Source organism: Macaca mulatta, chromosome 10 (genome assembly GCF_049350105.2).
Source record: "Macaca mulatta isolate MMU2019108-1 chromosome 10, T2T-MMU8v2.0, whole genome shotgun sequence".
NCBI classification, from domain to species: domain Eukaryota; kingdom Metazoa; phylum Chordata; class Mammalia; order Primates; family Cercopithecidae; genus Macaca; species Macaca mulatta.
Genome location: NC_133415.1, coordinates 86,447,306 through 86,465,508, shown reverse-complemented (window position 1 = coordinate 86,465,508; position 18,203 = coordinate 86,447,306). Strand labels below are relative to the sequence as shown.

At 53.7% G+C, this 18,203-nt stretch overlaps 1 protein-coding gene across 1 annotated transcript; it reads left to right on the top strand.

Annotated features, from left to right (window-relative positions):
- Positions 1-5,037: 5,037 nt before the first annotated feature.
- Positions 5,038-17,566, top strand: E2F1 (E2F transcription factor 1). The gene is made up of 7 exons (XM_001103717.5): positions 5,038-5,672; positions 12,180-12,270; positions 12,622-12,841; positions 14,884-15,036; positions 15,706-15,820; positions 15,916-16,141; positions 16,266-17,566. The coding sequence occupies exons 1-7, from the start codon at positions 5,412-5,414 to the stop codon at positions 16,511-16,513; spliced, it is 1,314 nt and encodes a 437-aa protein (XP_001103717.2). The 5' UTR covers positions 5,038-5,411; the 3' UTR covers positions 16,514-17,566.
- The last annotated feature ends 637 nt before the right edge of the window (positions 17,567-18,203 follow it).

The following is an 18,203-nucleotide window of genomic DNA, read 5'->3' as shown; positions in this document are numbered from 1 at the left end:
TCAGACCCTCTGGCTCTGGCCCATACCCACGGAACATATGGACCGACTGATGGTGAAGGACTTGGCCAAGGCCACACAGCCAGGCTGTTGGCTGGCACCAAACCCCCTGTCTGCTGTTTGATCACAAATATCCACTTTTTTTTTTTTTTTTTTTTGAGATGGAGTCTCAATCTGTTGCCCAGGTTGGAGTGCAATGGCTTGATGTCAGCTCACTGCAACCTCCACCTCCCGGGTTCAAGTGATTCTTCTACCTCAGCCTCCCAAGTAGCTGAGATTACAGTCGCCTGCCACCACACCCAGCTAATTTTTGTATTTTTAATAGAGATGGGGTTTCACTAGGTTGGTCAGGCTACTCTCGAACTCCTGACCCACCTGATCCACCCACCTCGGCTTCCCAAAGTGCTGGAATTACAGGCGTGAACCACCACGCCCAGCCACGAATACCCACTTTTCCCTCTCTTCTATGTCCATGTTTTGTTGTTGTTGTTGTTTGTTTGTTTTTAGATGGAGTTTCACTCTTGTCGCCCAGGCTGGAATGCAATGGTGTAGTCTTGGCTCACTGCAACCTCTGCCTCCCAGGTTCAAGCAATTCTCCTGCCTCAGCCTCCTGTGTAGCTGGGATTACAGGTGCCTGCCACCATGCCCGGCTAATTTTTGTATTTTTAGTAGAACTCCTGACCTCAGGTGATCCACCTGTCTCAACATCCCAAAGTGCTGGAATTACAGGCATGAGCCACCACACCCAGCCTGTCCATATATTATCTTTAGTTACTTACAAGGCAGAGAAGCTGTGCTGGTACCAGTCAGTTCCTTGGCAGTAGTAAGATTAACAGTAGCTCATAGTTTTTGGGTGCTCACTCTGTGCCAGGCACTGTACATGAAGGGTGGCCGCTCATCCCTGGAATGGCAGGGCAAGAACTGAGTGAGGCATGCCAGGGAAGGACTCTGGTGGCCTGGAGGGTAAGGCCCTGGCTAGCTGGGGGACAGCAACTGTTTAGCACTGTGATGGCCTGGCCAGTATAGCCAGATACTGCTGTTTGAAAAGAAAGCCAGAGGCCGAGTGCAGTGGCTCATGCCTGTAATCCCAGTGCTTTGGGAGGCCAAGGCGAGTGGATCACCTGATGTCAGGAGTTCCAGACCAGCCTGGCCAACATGGTGACACCCCATCTCTACTAAAAATACAAAAATTAGCCCGGTGTGGTGGTGCACGCCTGTAATCCCAGCTACTTGGCAGGCTGAGGCAGGAGAATTGCCTGAACCTGGGAGATGGAGGTTGCAGTGAGCTGAGATCACGCCACGGCACTTCAGCCTGGGTGGCAGAAGGAGGCTCCATTTCAAAAAAAAGAAAAAAAGGAAAAAAAAAAAAAAAAAGGCCAGGCATAGTGGCTTACACCTATAAATCCCAGCACTTTAGGAGCCCGAGGCGGGCAGATCACCTGAGGTCAGGAGTTTGAGACCAGACTGACCAACATGGAGAAACCCCATCTTTACTAAAAATACAAAATTAGCCAGGCATGGTGGAGGGCGCCTGTAATCCCAGCTACTTGGGAGGCTGAGGCAGGAGAATCACTTGAACCCGGGAGGCGGAAGTTGTGGTGAGCTGAGATCACGCCACTGCACTCCAGCCTGGGCAACAATAGCGAAACTCCGTCTCAAAAAAAAAAAAAAAAAAAGAAAGAAAAGAAAAGAGAAAGAAAGAAAAGCCAGACATTTTAATTTTTATATGGTATTTTCTAATTTCCTCAAATCTTAAAATGAATTCATACTTTAAGAAAAATCTTCTATGGGCAAATGTTATATCTGGGGGCCAGTTTGCAAACTCTGCTTGTTTTGTTTTCTTACACTTTGACACTCATCCTGTAAAGAAGCTGTTATCTGTTGTTCTGCAGATGAGGCAAGCGAAGCTCTTCAAGAGGGTGAATCACTTCCTCAAGATCACACGGGCGGGCGGGAAGCCACAGGGTTGGGGGCCACCCGACTCCAAAGGCTTGTTTCTCTGTTAGACCACCTTTTGGATGGGCAAGAGGTCTGTTCAGACATAGCCAGAACTGGCACAGTGACAGGATATCTCCAGGGACAGTAAACTGTCAGTCAGGGTAGCACCGAGGGATCGTTGCAGATGCGAAACCCCCCACCTCCCTCTGCCAGAACTCAACAATGGACATCTCTGTGCCCTTCATAAAATTAAGTCATCAGAGAATCATTTCTCCCAATTATGCATTCCTTATCATGATTGGATATTCGTGTTTGGTGACTTTTTTTTTTTTGTAAGCTAAAATGTATGCTTAGGGGAGGTGCTGTTTGTGGAATAAATAGGTTTGAATTGTTTGTGTCACTTGTCAAACTTCTTAACAAGCATATTGTGCAGGGACAGAGAAATAATTCCTAACTTTCCCACTGGACTGTGAATTCCAGGGGTCTGTTTTACTTATAACTGTGTCCCCAGCACCTAGCACAATGTCTGACACATAATAGGTGCTCAGTAAATATCTGTGGATTGAATGGAGTGAATTGACTTGTCCAAAGTCATGTTGACCAAGATTTCTGATTACACCCACCTGATTTAGAAGCCCATGCTATCACCTCTACACCACTCTGCCTCTTGCAAAGAACCAAGGGAAAGAGGTCTCCAGGCACAGGATTGTGGGCCCAAGATATTGCATCCCCTTGAACTCCTCTAGTTTGGTTGGTGAAGGTGGTGATGGGAAAAAGCACCTAGGAACCAAGCCATGATCCACCATAATACCCTTTGGAAACTACACGTTATAATCTTGACAGCCCTGAGGCTGGCTTTTGGGGTATTTACAGAGGGTAGCGAGGGCAGGTCCTGGGTTTTGCAGTGGGACAAGTGAAGTTCTCATCTCAGTTCTGCTGTGTGACCTTGAGCTATGAGTGCCCCTCTCTGAGCCTCCTCCTTCTTGCACCATGTGGATAAACAAGCTTATGGGGTTGAAAGGAGATCATCAATGGAAGTGGCTGCCCAGTGACTGTGGATTTTTTGAAAACTGTTGACATTGAGAACAGCCTTATCGGGAGCTGCCAGGCTTAGGGCCAAGGGGCCTCATCTATCAGGCTCTTCTGCTTTCAAGTACGTATTAATAGGTACAGAAGGCCCTTATCTCTTCCTTGGTTTCATGCTGGGAATGCTGGTCTTCACTCCTTTCTGCTTTAGCAGGACCTGAGGGATTGTGGGAAGGAGGGTGCCTACTTCTACCTAGATTTGTACTTGAATATTCTGGGGAGGGCAGGACTTTGGAAGACCCCCCAAACTCAGCCTCACCAAGCCGGAAAAATAACCTTTTCATCTACTTGGTAAACTCAGGCCCTTTGGGCCTCAAATTTCCTCATCATAAAATGGAGCAATAATAATAGCCATCTCTCCTTGCCAGCCACCACAGTTACACCAGCACAATGCTCGGTCTATAACAGGTGCTCAATAAGTGTTTGTTGAATGAGTTGGGTTGGAGAGGGCTTTACACAAATGAATGTTAGTTTTACTGGGCCCCTGTGGGAAGGTGCAGGGAAAGGACATTCTTTCCATCTGTAATGGGAATGTGCCGGTTTCTCCTGCCCTCTGCCAGTGCCCAGGTTGGTTGTTTAGAATGGGACCTAGCCCTCAGCTTCTTTATGGAGTGGGGGCGGGAGGATCTCTTGAGCCCAGGGGTTTGAGACTAGCCTGCGCAGCATAGTGAGACCTCCTCTATATAAAATAAGTAGGAAAAAAAAATAAGATACTGGCTTTTCTAATTCCCTAAGTGTCGGGGGAAAAAAAGAAAGAAAGAAATAAAAGAAAGAAAGAGAAAAACATCACCTGGAATGGCGACACGACATTGTTAAAATGCAGATTCCTGGGCACCTAGAGATTTCAAATTGGCAAGGCCAGGGTGGGCCCAAAATTAGCAAGTGACCACGTGGTTCTGAAGCCAGTGGCCTAAGGACCACCCTTGCAGAACCATAGTCTCCTTGTCACAGTCTAAGCAGCCTCTGGCTTAGCGTCTGTTTCTTTCATAACCTTTCTCAGCGCCTGCTCTCGGTCAGACCAGTGATGGGAGGAGTCGCTACTGAGCTCCTAGATTGGTAGGGGAGGCAGATGGAGAAAAGGAGTGTGTGGTCAGCATTGGAACAGAGGCAGCAGTGGGCAATAGAGGAAGCGAGTAAATCCTTGGGAGGGCTCCCCAGAAGTGATGTGTTTTGTTTTTGCGACAGGATCTCGCTCTGTCACCCAAGCTGGAGTGCAGTAGCATGATCATAGCTCACTGCAGACTCGACTTCTCGGGCTCAAGCAATCCTCCCAGCTCAGCCTCCCAAGTAGCTGGGACTACAGGCACGCGCCACCATGCCTGGCTAATTTTTGTATTTTTTGTAGAGACGGGTTTTCACCATGTTGCTCAGGCTGGTCTCAAACTCCTGGACTCAAGCGATCCACCCCGCCCTCTGATTACAGGGATTCCAGGCGTGAACCACCGCGCCCAGACGACGCTTCATGTTATTGTAAACGTTTGTTACCTTTCTGTTCCCGTCTACTAGACTGTGAGCTCCTCAGGGCCACGAGTTAAGGATGGGGCAGATTTAAGGATGAGGCACAGAGCAGGCTCTTCAAACGTTTGTTGAATGAGTGAGGGAATGAATGAGTTCAGGCCGACGCTTTACGTTGGCTGTTGGAGATTTTGGCTAAAATGGGACTTGCAGGAAAGCTTGACGTCCCCCCGCCATTTCTAGCCACCGCTCTTCAGCTTGGGCTCTGGGTGAGCGGGATAGGGCCGGGTGCAGGATTAGGATAATGTCATGGGTGAGGCAAGTTGAGGATGGAAGAGGTGGCTGATGGCTGGGCTGTGGAACTGATGATCCCGAAAAAAAGAGGGGGCAGTCTCTGGAAATCTAAGCTGAGGCTGTGGAAGGCTACAGGTTGAGGGTCACGTGCAGAACAGAGGCTCTGTTCTGAACCTGCACTATAGAAAGGGCAGTGGGATGCGGGAGCATCGGGGCGGGGCAGGGCGGGGCCCGTGTTCCCGTGTCCCCACGCCTCCAACAGGGGACGCCCGGGCTGGGGGCGGAGAGTCAGACCGCGCCTGGCACCATCCGGACAAAGCCTGCGCGCGCCCCGCCCCGTCATTGGCCGTACCGCCCCGCGCCGCCGCCCCATCCCGCCCCTCGCCGCCGGGTCCGGCGCGCTAAAGCCAATAGGAGCCGCCGCCGTCGTTCTCGTCACGGCCCGGGCAGCCAATTGTGGCGGCGCTCGGCGGCTCGTGGCTCTTTCGCGGCAAAAAGGATTTGGCGCGTAAAAGTGGCCGGGACTTTGCAGGCAGCGGCGGCCGGGGGCGGAGCGGGATCGAGCCCTCGCCGGGGCCTGCCGCCATGGGCCCGCGCCGCCGCCGCCGCCTGTCACCTGGGCCGCGCGGGCCGTGAGCGTCATGGCCTTGGCCGGGGCCCCTGCGGGCGGCCCATGCGCGCCGGCGCTGGAGGCCCTGCTCGGGGCCGGCGCGCTGCGGCTGCTCGACTCCTCGCAGATCGTCATCATCTCTGCCGCGCAGGACGCCAGCGCCCCGCCGGCTCCCACCGGCCCCGCGGCGCCAGCCGCCGGCCCCTGCGACCCTGACCTGCTGCTCTTCGCCACACCGCAGGCGCCCCGGCCCACACCCAGTGCGCCGCGCCCCGCGCTCGGCCGCCCGCCGGTACGGACCCCAGGGACGACGCGCCGACAGCGCCTCCTGTGCCCCCCGCGCAGACCCGGGAGGGCGCCGTGTTTGGCCTGAAGGCGGCAGGGGGCGGGGGAGGGGTTGACTGAGGCGCCCAGGCTGGGCGGTGCAGAGCCGGGGTTGGGCCTGCGGGCCCCGCCCTGGGGTGCGGGGTGACCTCGGGCCGGTCCCTGTTTGCTCCTCTGTGCTCTGGGCCTCAGCTTCCTCACTGGAGGCTCCGCAGCGTCAGACTCAGTGATAATAATAACCCACGTGTATTCAACTGGCGTTTACTGCATGCCAGGCCTTCGGCCGACTTCAAGTCAGCTAAAACTCACAACCCCGCTGTGAGCTGTGTTGTCACTGTGCCCATCTGACGGAGGAAGAACTGAGGCCCAGAGAGGGGAAGTGACTTGCCCCTGGTCATACGGCTGCAGGTGGTGGGGCTGGGATTTGAACTGAGGCCTGCTGGCTTCAGCTCAGAATTTGCATCTCGGTAGTGAGCACAGCTGCTAGGGGAAGTGAAGGCGGGGCGGAGGAAGGTCCTGGGGCCTAACCGTTGGTGAGCCATTGAGGAGACCCTCCTTCTGCCTCGATGCTGACTGCCAGGTGCAGGCCTGGCTGGCCAGGCCTCTGGGGACAGCCCTCCTGGCTGGGAGGCCTTCTCTGCAGGGGCGGGGCAGCTGGACCAGCTGCAGGTCCCCTCCCTCTGCCTGTCCTTCCATCTGCCACCCTCCACCCTCCCAGGCCCTGGTTGCCATGGAACCTCATTAATCAGGCAGGCCGACCCCTGAGTCTCTGTAGAAGGACTAGGTGGGCTGGGCCTCTGGGAGCTGGAGAGGCCCCCAGTGCCAGGAGAGAAAATGTCCCAGGGAGATCCTTTAATAAAGTCCTCCCTGATCGCTGAGCTCAAGACCTGTTCAGACTGGGGGGCCCAGAAGAGGCGGCTGAATTACAGTGGGAGAAGGGATTGGAGGTGTAGAGCTGGGACCTGTGGGGCGCAGGGCAGGGTGTGGAGACCAGTTTGACTGGCGCAGCCTATGGGTGAAGGTGGGGCTCTGGTGTGCAGGCGGGGCCTGGCCAGGCTGGATGGGGTCTCAGCAGGGAGCTTGAAGCAAGTGGGAGGGGTGAGGCAGGACTCAGGACAAGGAGGTAGAAGCTGCCTAACTGCTGATGGGGGTGTGGGTGGCAGCTGGTCCCTGAGGCATCCTGAGGAGGCTCCCCCAACCCCCTTGGCCCCATGCCCAATGCTGCCTTCCGGAATCACCACAATGCTAATAATAATAACAATAGCAGCCACCATTGTTTTGAGGATGTCTTGTGTGCCAGGCTCTGTGCCAAGCACTTTACCTAATTAACTCATTTAACCCTATCAGCAGCAGTCCCTTTTTACAGATTGGGAAGCTGAGGCCTAGAGATGTTAGAATCTTCCCATGTCATTCTGCTCTTGAGTGGGGAGACCAGTCTGCATTTTCTGTGAGGTTGACCTCTGGGACGCCTTGCTTCCTAGAGATGCTGATAGAGGTTGGAGAAAGGGCAGGAAGGGCTTTTAGGGGCCCTTCCTCTTAATGAGTGGGTGGGAGGGGTTTGTACCAGGGGTGGACCAGGTGGCCTGTCTCCTGTACTCCAGGGACCTGTCCCTGTGGGTACCGCTTGGGACCTGGGCAAGCATCTTCCATTCAGTTGTGTGACAAGCATATAGCAGGCTCAGGTCTGCAGAAACCTAACAGAACCCGAGGGTCTTGTCCTCAAGTAACTGAACAGGATTATGGGTTCTAGGATCAAAGGGAGGGACAGGGGCAAAGAAAAATGCCCTCCGCGCCACCTGTCAGGGGCAGGCTCATTGGCTTGGGCACTGCATTCATTCAACGGTTGTTGAATTAGTGAATGCCCAGGAGGCACTAGGCACAGAGACAAGGAGCCCCGGCTCCCAGAATACGTAAGGGCCAGGAGGCTAGCACCATTCTGGAGCTGAAGTCCAGAAAGTCCACAGGTTCGGCTTTTGGCCTCTCTGCACTGGCATTTGTCTGGGGCAGTCCTTGAAATAAGCTACAGGCTTAGCTTCTATACTAGCAGGCATTCGTTGAACACCTGTATATAACGCTCTGTGCGATTTGGCCATTCCTCTTGGCCCTGCCTGTCCACTTCCACAAACTCAAGTATTATAACTATAATACGTGTTTACTATGGAAAACTTAACTTTTTTTTTTTTTTTTTCGGAGACAGGGTCTCATTCTGTTACCTAGGCTGGAGTGAAGTGGCGTGATTGTGGCTCACTGCAACCTCCGCCTCCCAGGTTCAAGCTATTCTGTGCCTCAGCCTCCCAAGTAGCTGGGATTACAGGCGCGTACCACCACGCCCAGCTAATTTTTGTATTTTTAGTAGAGATAGGGTCTTGCCATGTTGCCCAGGCTGGTCTTGAATTCCTGAGTTCAAGCAATCTGACTGTCTCAGCCTCTCAAAGTGCTGGGATTATAGGTGTGAGTCACCATGCCCAGCTGAAAACTTAACTCTTTTTGTTTTTTGTTTTTTTGAGATGGAGACTCGCACTGTTGCCTAGGGCAGTGTCGTGATCTCGGCTCACTGCAACCTCCGCCTCCTGAATTCAAGCGATTCTCCTGCTTCAGCCTCCGGAGTAGCTGGGACTACAGGCATGCACCACCATGTCCGGCTAATTTTTGTATTTTTGGTAGAGATGGGGTTTCACCATATTGGTCAGGCTGGTCTTGAACTCCTGACCTCAAGTGATCCGCCCACCTCACCCTCCCAAAGTGCTGGGATGACAGGCGTGAGCCATTGCGCCTGGCCGAAAGCTTAACTCTTTTTTTTTTTTTTTGAGACGGAGTCTCACTCTCTCGCCCAGGCTGGAGTGCAGTGGCCGGATCTCAGCTCACTGCAAGCTCCGCCTCCCGGGTTCACGCCATTCTCCTGCCTCAGCCTCCCGAGTAGCTGGGACTACAGGCACCCGCCACCTTGCCCGGCTAGATTTTTGTATTTTTCAGTAGAGACGGGGTTTCACCGTGTTAGCCAGGATGGTCTTGATCTCCTGACCTCGTGATCCGCCCGTCTCGGCCTCCCAAAGTGCTGGGATTACAGACTTGAGCCACCGCGCCCGGCCTGCTTAACTCTTAAGAACCTAGAAAGTTGGGCCGGGCGCGGTGGCTCAAGCCTGTAATCCCAGCACTGTGGGAGGCGGAGACGGGTGGATCACGAGGTCAGGAGATCAAGACCATCCTGGCTAACATGGTGAAACCCCGTCTCTACTAAAAAAAATACAAAAAACTAGCCGGGCGAGGTGGCGGGCGCCTATAGTCCCAGCTACTCAGGAGGCTGAGGCAGGAGAATGGCGTAAACCCGGGAGGCGGAGCTTGCAGTGAGCTGAGATCCAGCCACTGCACTCCAGCCTGGGCGACAGAGCGAGACTCCGTCCCAAAAAAAAAAAAAAAAACTAGAAAGTTGATGGCAGGATCCCAGCTCTATTCATTTTTTTTCTTTTTTTTTTTTCCCCCTAAGGCTGTGTTTGTTTGTGGTGGTTGTGACAGTTTTTGTTTTTTAAAGTTTTAAAAATTGTAGTTTTCCCTGTATCATTCCCACCATTCAAATATGGCACTGGTCTCCCACGGTCCTCCCAGAGGCTGCCCCGAAATGTATTCTATAATAATAGAAACCGTACCAGAGAAAAGTTTCATGAACTTTTTAATCCAAAAGGGATCATATAAATATATTGCCCTGTGATAGTGTTTTGCTTGTCTGTATGTGTGAGGGGATTCTTGTCAACCTGCCTCGGTCCTTGACAGCTGTGTGGTGTTCAAGGGGCTAAACAAACACAGCTTTCATGACCCCCTTCATGGTTGGGTGTTCGAGTCATCCAGATTTTTTCACCAGGGAATGTCTTCACCCCTGCGTTTCAGGGCCCCTGTGCCAGTGTTTAGGGAGAAGTGGCAGAAATGGCATCCACTTAAGCCTTTGTTTTAGGGCGTGGCACTGACCTGCCTTCAGGGGTGGCCAAGGGCGGGGATCCCAGGGAGAAGGCAAGGGGTGCAGATGGCAGGAGCATGCTAGGGTTTGGGCCCCAGGGGCAAGTATGGAGGGGGGTGCATTCTGACTGGGCTCTGGGGAAGTGGGGCACATGGTGGGTATGAATGTGGGCTCTGTACCAGCCTGCTAGGGTGTAAGTCCTGGGTCCACCTCGCACTCTGGCCTCTCTGAGGTGGAGGCCATCATAGTACCTGCCAAAAGGTGGCGGAAGGGTTGCAGGGGAAGCAGTTGAGTACACAGTGCTCAGAGCACAGTAGCTCTTCTTTCCCCTTCAAAAGTCGGTGAATGTGCACAAGAGGTAGTGGTTCGTCAGCATGGAGGGAGTTCATTCAGCAAACATTTGTTGATGCCAGGCTCCATGGCAGACGCTATGGATTCTGAGGTGATTCAGATGCCTCTGAGGGTGAGACAGATACATCTGCAGAAATGTGTAGGGAGAGACAGAATGTGGCAAAAGGTCGGGTTTGAGGCAGTTCAGAGGGAGAAGAGGTGACGTCTCCTAGCTGATGGGTAAGGTTTCTGCCCACAGAGGTAGAGGGATCAGGCGCGAAGTGGGGCGGGTGGGAGGGATGCAAGGACAGTCTAGATTTCTGGGAAAACGTGACTTGGGTTCCTCTAGAGAAGCAGTGGCAGATGAGAGTATGAAGGCAATGGGGAGCTGGAGGAAGGCCTTAAGCAGGGGCGGAAGCATGGTAAGGTTTGTAGGAGGACTGGCTGCAGCAGAGGCAGGGAGACCAGTGTGGAGACTGCTCAGCAGCCCACGGGGGAGGTGGTGATCGCCGTGGTGATGAGGAGTTCTTGGCAGCTGCATGTGAGGAGGGTGACAGGTGGGGCTGAATACAACTGTAGCTCAGGAAACCCTGTGGATGGTGGAGGGGAAGATCAATCTGGTTTTGGTCTGGGTGCTTTTGAGCAGCCTGTGATACCTCCAGGACCGTCCCAATCCTGGAGTGTCTGAACTAAGCCAGAGTGCTTAGAGCTTGGGTTCTTCCTTAGACCGTCTTGGGTACAAATCCTGGCTCTACCACTTCCTGGGCCTCCCTGGGCTTCAGTTGCCTTATCTGGAAAATGGGGCCATTTTTATGCTGCTAGTCCATTGAATGGAATGAACTAATGGATGCAAGGAACTTGATGAGCACCAGCTGCTATAGATTAGTCATGCGTATAGATTAGTCAAAAACCAGAGAGAAGGTGATTTGGCCAAGGGACCTATGGTAATCAGTGGCTTAGTTGGGCATGGTGGCTGACTCATCCCAGCACAACTACAGTGAAGACTGAGGTGGGAGAATGGCTTGAGCCCAGGAGTTTCATACCAGTCTGGGCAACACAGGGAGACCCCATCTCTACAAAAAATACAAAAATGAGCTGGTCGTGGTGGCGTCCTCCTGTGGTCCCAGCTGTTTGCAAGGCTGAGATGGGAGGATTGCTTGAGCCCAGGAAGTCCAGGCTGCAGAGAGTTGTGATCACACCACTGTACTCCAACATAGGCAACAGAGTGAGACCTGTCTAAAAAAGAAAAAAAAATAGTGGCTTAAAACAACAAACATTTCTTTCTTTTTTTTTTTTTTTTTTTTTTTTTTTTGAGATGGAGTCTCGCTCTGTCGCTCAGGCTGGAGTGCAGTGGCACGATCTCAGCTCACTGCAAGCTCCGCCTCCCAGGTTCACGCCATTCTCCTGCCTCAGCCTCCCCAGTAGCTGGGACTACAGGCGCCCGTCACCACGCCCGGCTAATTTTTTTGTGTTTTTAGTAGAGACGGGGTTTCACTGTGTTAGCCAGGATGGTCTCTATCTCCTGACCTCGTGATCTGCCCGCCTCGGCCTCCCAAAGTGCTGGGATTACAGGCGTGAGCCACCACGCCCGGCCTAAACATTTCTTATATAGTTTTTGTGGGTCAGGAATTCAGGGAAGACTTATCCAGCTCTCGCTTGGGGTTTCTGGAGGTTCAGCCAGTGTTTGGGGTCTGGCTGCTAACAGAAGTTGTGACTAAGTGTTGCTGTTGGGAAGAAGCTACAGTTTCTTGCCTATCATTGGGGCTACTTGAATGTCCATATGACATGGCAAAGTGACCTAATACAGAGCAAGGAGGAAGCTCCAGTGCCTCTGACCCGGTCTCAAAAGTGACACGCCATCCCTTCCACCACATTCCATTCATCAGAAGCAAGTTACCAGATCTAGCTCATAAAGGGGAGGAGAATTAGGCTTCATCTTTTGAAGGAGAAGGATCAAAAAGTTTGCAGATGTGTTTTAAATCCACCACTAGACCCCAGAGAAGTGAAAATTGAGTGTCCTGTGTAGTAGGACTGTGACTTTCAGGCTGTGTCTTCTCTGATCTCCCTCAGTCACACACTCAGGCATCCTGCTAGAGAAACTGAGGCGGGGGTAGTCCAGAGGCACCCAGCCTTCAGCCAGGTCTCTTCTGGCCTCACTTCTGGTTACTGGGCATCCTCCCATTGTTTTCGCCACAGGTGAAGCGGAGGCTGGACCTGGAAACTGACCATCAGTACCTGGCGGAGAGCAGTGGGCCAGCTCGGGGCAGAGGCCGCCATCCAGGAAAAGGTAACTATGAAGCTTGGGCTGGGCAGGCCCCCTGTGACCAGGCCCAGGTTAGGGGTGTGAACAGACAAACAAGTTTGCAAGCTAACATCTGGCTTGTCGGGCTTGAGCCAGGCCTCTGAGGACCCTGATGGGCAGTGGGAGTGGCCACCTGGCTTGGTTTCTCCAGGCCCTGAGGGGTGAGGAGTTCCCCGGCCAGAAGAAGAATGCTGTGGTTGGCCTCGCCAAGGGGAAGGAGCTGGCTGTCCCCCAGCCCCTATCATCCTGCGGCCCTGCCCTGCCAGAGTAGCAGGCCTGGCTGGAGGTGGGGGTGGATGCTGAAGGGCCCTGTCTTGCCTGACCACACCCCCGCAGGTGTGAAATCCCCGGGGGAGAAGTCACGCTATGAGACCTCACTGAATCTGACCACCAAGCGCTTCCTGGAGCTGCTGAGCCGCTCGGCCGACGGTGTTGTCGACCTGAACTGGGCTGCTGAGGTGCTGAAAGTGCAGAAACGGCGCATCTATGACATCACCAACGTCCTCGAGGGCATCCAGCTCATTGCCAAGAAGTCCAAGAACCACATCCAGTGGCTGTAGGTACCGGCCACACAGGAGGGCAGGCACACCTGCCCATGCCAGCCTGGAGGAGCTGGTAGTAATACCCACTGTGGCTGCCTGCATCCCCATCTTACAGCTAGGGAAATGGGCTCAGAGAGGAGAGGTAGCTTCCCTGAGATGATAGATGGTAAAAAGCACACAAATGTTACATATCCACCTCACTTGTAGCTTTACTTTTTTCTTTTTTCTTTTTTTTTTTCTTTGAGAAGGAGTCTCGTTCTGTTGCCCAGGCTGGAGTGCAGTGGCGCGATCTTGGCTCACTGCAAGCTCCGCCTCCCAGGTTCACGCCATCCTCCTGGCTCAGCCTCCGGAGTAGCTGGGACTACAGGTGCCCGCCACCACGCCTGGCTAATTTTTTGTATTTTTTTAGTAGAGACGGGGTTTCACCGTGTTAGCCAGGATGGTCTCGATCTCCTGACCTTGTGATCTGCCGATCTCGGCCTCCCAAAGTGCTGGGATTACAGGCTTGAGCCACCGCGCCCGGCCTCTACTTTTTTCTTTTTAGATGAAGTTTCACTCTGTCACCCAGGCTGGAGTGCAGTGGTGCGATCTCAGCTCACTAAGATCACCTGAACCTCCACCTCCCAGGTTCAGGTGATTTTCCTGCCTCAGCCTCCCTAGTAGCTGGGGATCCAGGCGCCTGCCACCACGCCCAACTAATTTTTGTATTTTGTAGTAGAGATGGGTTTCACCACGTTGGCCAGTCTGGTCTCGAACTCCTGATCTCAGATGATCTGCCTGCCTCAACCTCCCAAAGTGCTGGGATTACAGGCGTGAGCCACCACGCCTGGCGCAGCTTTACATATTTATTCATCTGGGTTGCCACCATTCAGATCAAGATAGGAGCATTTTCAACACCCTAGAAGGTTCTCTTGTGCCCCTTTCCAGTCATTGCCAAGCCTTCATACCGCCAGGTCACCACTATCCTGGTTCTCATGCCCTCATGAGGTCTGTCTGGCATAGATGTTTTATTTTATTTATTTATTTTTTTTGAGACTGAGTCTGGCTCTTTCGCCCAGGCTGGAGTGCAGTGGCCGGATCTCAGCTCACTGCAAGCTCCGCCTTCCCGGGTTTACGCCATTCTCCTGCCTCAGCCTCCGGAGTAGCTGGGACCACAGGCGCCCGCCACCTCGCCCGGCTAGTTTTTTGTATTTTTTAGTAGAGACGGGGTTTCACCGTGTTAGCCAGGATGGTCTCGATCTCCTGACCTTGTGATCCGCCCGTCTCAGCCTCCCAAAGTGCTGGGATTACAGGCTTGAGCCACCGCGCCCGGCAGATGTTTTATTCTTTTACTTGTTTTATTTTCCCCCTCCCGCCTTCGCCCCAGTCATCCTGCTACTACCCTTTCTTTGATACAAACACCTGCCTTTTCATTTTTTGGTAGATTGTTCCATTCTGCATCTTTTGTGTTTTTTTTGGTGGGGTGGGGGTGCGGTTTGAGACAGGGTGTTGCTCTGTTGCCCAGGCTGGAGTATGGAGGCACAAATACAGTTTACTGCAGCCTCAACCTCCTGGGCTCAAGCCCTGTACCTGTAGCTAGGACTACAAGTACATGCCACCATGTCTGGCTAATTTCTTTAATTTGGTGTAGAGGCAGGGTCTCACTGTGTTGCTCAGGCTGGTCTCAAACTCCTGAGGCTCAAGCAGTCCTCTGGCCTCAGCCTCCCAAAGTGCTGGGATTATAGTTATAAGCCACCAAGCCCAGCCTTTTCTTTTTTTTCATTTGACAGCATGTCTTGGAAATGCTTGTGTGTGTGTGTAATATTTCGTGGCATGTCAGTTCCATCATTTATCCCACCCTGGTTGAGGGACATGAAGGTGTTTATATTTGGGCCAGACTTCAAGCCCATGACACTCTGATTTGGAGCCCAGCTGAGGAACCAGACCCAGAGAGAAGCAAGGGCTTGCCTGGGCCTCACAGAACAGAGGTGGCAGCAGACTCTGTCCTGAGGGCCAGGGCTCCTGGCCAGAGGGGCCAAGTGCTGCTAACCCTACCCTCCCTGGTGCCTCCCCACAGGGGTAGCCACACCACAGTGGGCGTCAGCGGGCGGCTTGAGGGGTTGACCGAGGACCTCCGGCAGCTGCAGGAGAGCGAGCAGCAGCTGGACCACCTGATGAATATCTGTACTACGCAGCTGCGCCTGCTCTCCGAGGATACTGACAGCCAGCGATATCCTTGGATTGGCCGTAGGGTGTGGAAGGCAGGCTTAGCAGGCAGGGGCTCCACCCAAGTGGGACTAGAGAGGCTTGGATTCAGGAGAGGGCTCTGGTTGTTTTGGTTGCAAGTCCTGGCTCAGCATTTTCTCACTGTTGTGACGCTGGATAAATTGCTTAACCTCTCTGGGCCTCAGTGTTATTTATAAAAGTGAAATAATAATATCCAATTCTGAAATTGTACAGATTAAAAAAGAAAAGTGGCTAGGTGCAGTGGCTCATGCCTGTAATCCTAGTGCTTCAGAAGGCTGAGGTGGGAGGATCACTTGAGCCCAGGAGTTTGAGGCTGCAGTGAGCTCTGGTTGAGCTACATCACTCCAGCCTCGGTGACATAGCGAGACCCTGCCTCTAAAAAAATGAATTCCCAGCACCAGGCCTGGAGTTGTGTTGAACATTTTACATGGAATCGTTCCCGGTAGCTATTATCATTACCTTGGGATTCAATGGGTAGAGTGATTCCATTATATAGATGTGGAACTTGAAACTCAGGAATGAGGTAGGTTTTGAACGGGTAGGAGGTTGGGAGGATAGGAGTGACTAGGCAGGTGTGAGCCCTGCCTTGTAAGCTGTTGGAGTGAGTGACCCCCTAGAAGTCAAAGGTCATGTGGTCCTTGACTCTGCCAACCCTGGCCTATGTGACGTGTCAGGACCTTCGTAGCATTGCAGACCCTGCAGAGCAGATGGTTATGGTGATCAAAGCCCCTCCCGAGACCCAGCTCCAAGCCGTGGACTCTTCGGAGGTGAGATCTGGGAACTCCAGGCCCAACTGGGCTGGGCTGGGCTGTGCTGGTAGTCACCTGGGCCTCAGTTTACCCTGCCTGCTGTTTCCACCCAGACCTTTCAGATCTCCCTTAAGAGCAAACAAGGCCCCATCGATGTTTTCCTGTGCCCTGAGGAGACCGTGGGTGGGATCAGCCCTGGGAAGACCCCGTCCCAGGAGGCCACTTCTGAGGAGGAGAACAGGGCCACTGACTCTGCCACCATAGTGTCACCACCACCATCATCTCCCCCCTCATCCCTCACCACAGATCCCAGCCAGTCTCTACTCAGCCTGGAGCAAGGTGGGTGATGGGTAGGTGGGTGGGGTGGGGCAGGGCCCCTCTTCTGGGGGTGGGCAGGCACGACAGCCCCTGCCTTCCTTCCTGCTGGGGCATCCCCGGCCTGTGATGCTCCCCGTCTCTCCAGAACCGCTGTTGTCCCGGATGGGCAGCCTGCGGGCTCCCGTGGACGAGGACCGCCTGTCCCCGCTGGTGGCGGCCGACTCGCTCCTGGAGCATGTGCGGGAGGACTTCTCCGGCCTCCTCCCTGAGGAGTTCATCAGCCTTTCCCCACCCCACGAGGCCCTCGACTACCACTTCGGCCTCGAGGAGGGCGAGGGCATCAGAGACCTCTTCGACTGTGACTTTGGGGACCTCACCCCCCTGGATTTCTGACAGGGCTTGGAGGGACCAGGGTTTCCAGAGATGCTCACCTTGTCTCTGCAGCCCTGGAGCCCCCTGTCCCTGGCCGTCCTCCCAGCCTGATTGGAAACATTTAATTTATACCCCTCTCTCCTATCTCCAGAAGCTTCTAGCTCTGGGGTCTGGCTACCGCTAGGAGGCTGAGCAAGCCAGGAAGGGAAGGAGTCTGTGTTTGTGGTGTGTATGTGCATGCAGCCTACACCCACACGTGTGTACCCGGGGTGAATGTGTGTGAGCATGTGTGTGTGCATGTACCGGGGAATGAAGGTGAACATACACCTGTGTGTGCACTGCAGACACGCCCCAGTGTGTCCACATGTGTGTGCATGAGTCCATGTGTGCGCGTGGGGGGGCTCTAACTGCACTTTCGGCCCTTTTGCTCTGGGGGTCCCACAAGGCCCAGGGCAGTGCCTGCTCCCAGAATCTGGTGCTCTGACCAGGCCAGGTGGGGAGGCTTTGGCTGGCTGGGCTTGTAGGACGGTGAGAGCACTTCTGTCTTAAAGGTTTTTTTCTGATTGAAGCTTTAATGGAGCGTTATTTATTTATCGAGGCCTCTTTGGCAAGCCTGGGGAATCAGCAAAGGGGAGGAGGGGTGTGGGGTTGATACCCCAACTCCCTCTACCCTTGAGCAAGGACAGGGGTCCCTGAGCTGTTCTGCCCCACACCGAAGGAGCTGAGGCCTAGGTGATTTATTTATTGGGAAAGTGAGGGAGGGAGACAGACTGACTGACAGCCATGGGTGGACGGATGGTGGGGTGGGGCCTCTCCAGGGGGCCAGTTCAGGGCTCCAGCTGCCCCCCAGGATGGATATGAGATGGGAGAGGTGAGTGGGGGACCTTCACTGATGTGGTGGGCAGGAGGGGTGGTGAAGGCCTCCCCCAGCCCAGACCCTGTGGTCCCTCCTGCGGTGTCTGAAGCGCCTGCCTCCCCACTGCTCTGCCCCACCCTCCAATCTGCACTTTGATTTGCTTCCTAACAGCTCTGTTCCCTCCTGCTTTGGTTTTAATAAATATTTTGATGACGTTTGGGTCGGGTTTTGGGACTCTGTTGGGAACAGTTCGGGGCGGGAGAGGCCAAGGTTGCTGGGGAAATGCCCATTCTCCGCTTCCCTTCTCTCCGTCCCTGCTCGATTTGATTTGAGTCTCAGAACTCGAAGAAAGGTCAGCTTCATCGCTATTTTGGTCCTAACTCAAAAGCCGATCCAGTAAAGGTTTTTGTGGAAAGCCAAGAATGCTACTCAGTGCTGCCCGAAGTGCAGCGTAATGAGTGGCCTCTCCTTTTCCCAGCCCCAGAGGCCACTGTGCTCAGTTTGCTGTCTTCCAGACGTTTCTGGACATTAGTAAACATGCAACAAATGACAGTGGACTGGTTCTGTGTCAGGTATTTAGCAGTTCTGGGGACACGAGTGTTACCTCCCTTCTTGGTGCTCTCAGGGTCTGAAGGAGATCTACTTAAATGAGAAAATCAGGAAGTGCTTGAGTTCAGCGCTGTAGAATAGGTAGGAGTTAACCAGAGGAAGAAAACAAGCGAACACGACGGGCAAAGGCCGTGGGCAGGAGGGAGAGGGATAGAGGACCGGAGAAAGTAGTGGCTGCGGTCCTGAGGTGAGGGTCAGAGTGGTGCTCCTGGAGCGGGGCGTTCAGTCTTAAGCTTTATTCGGGGG

Bases quoted from the DNA above. Each gene is read 5' to 3' on its own strand.
- E2F1 (XM_001103717.5), top strand. From the start codon at position 5,412: ATGGCCTTGGCCGGGGCCCCTGCGGGCGGCCCATGCGCGCCGGCGCTG. The intron at 12,271-12,621 runs GTAACTATGAAG...ACACCCCCGCAG, and splicing joins AGGCCGCCATCCAGGAAAAG to GTGTGAAATCCCCGGGGGAG. The intron at 12,842-14,883 runs GTAGGTACCGGC...GCCTCCCCACAG, and splicing joins AAGAACCACATCCAGTGGCT to GGGTAGCCACACCACAGTGG.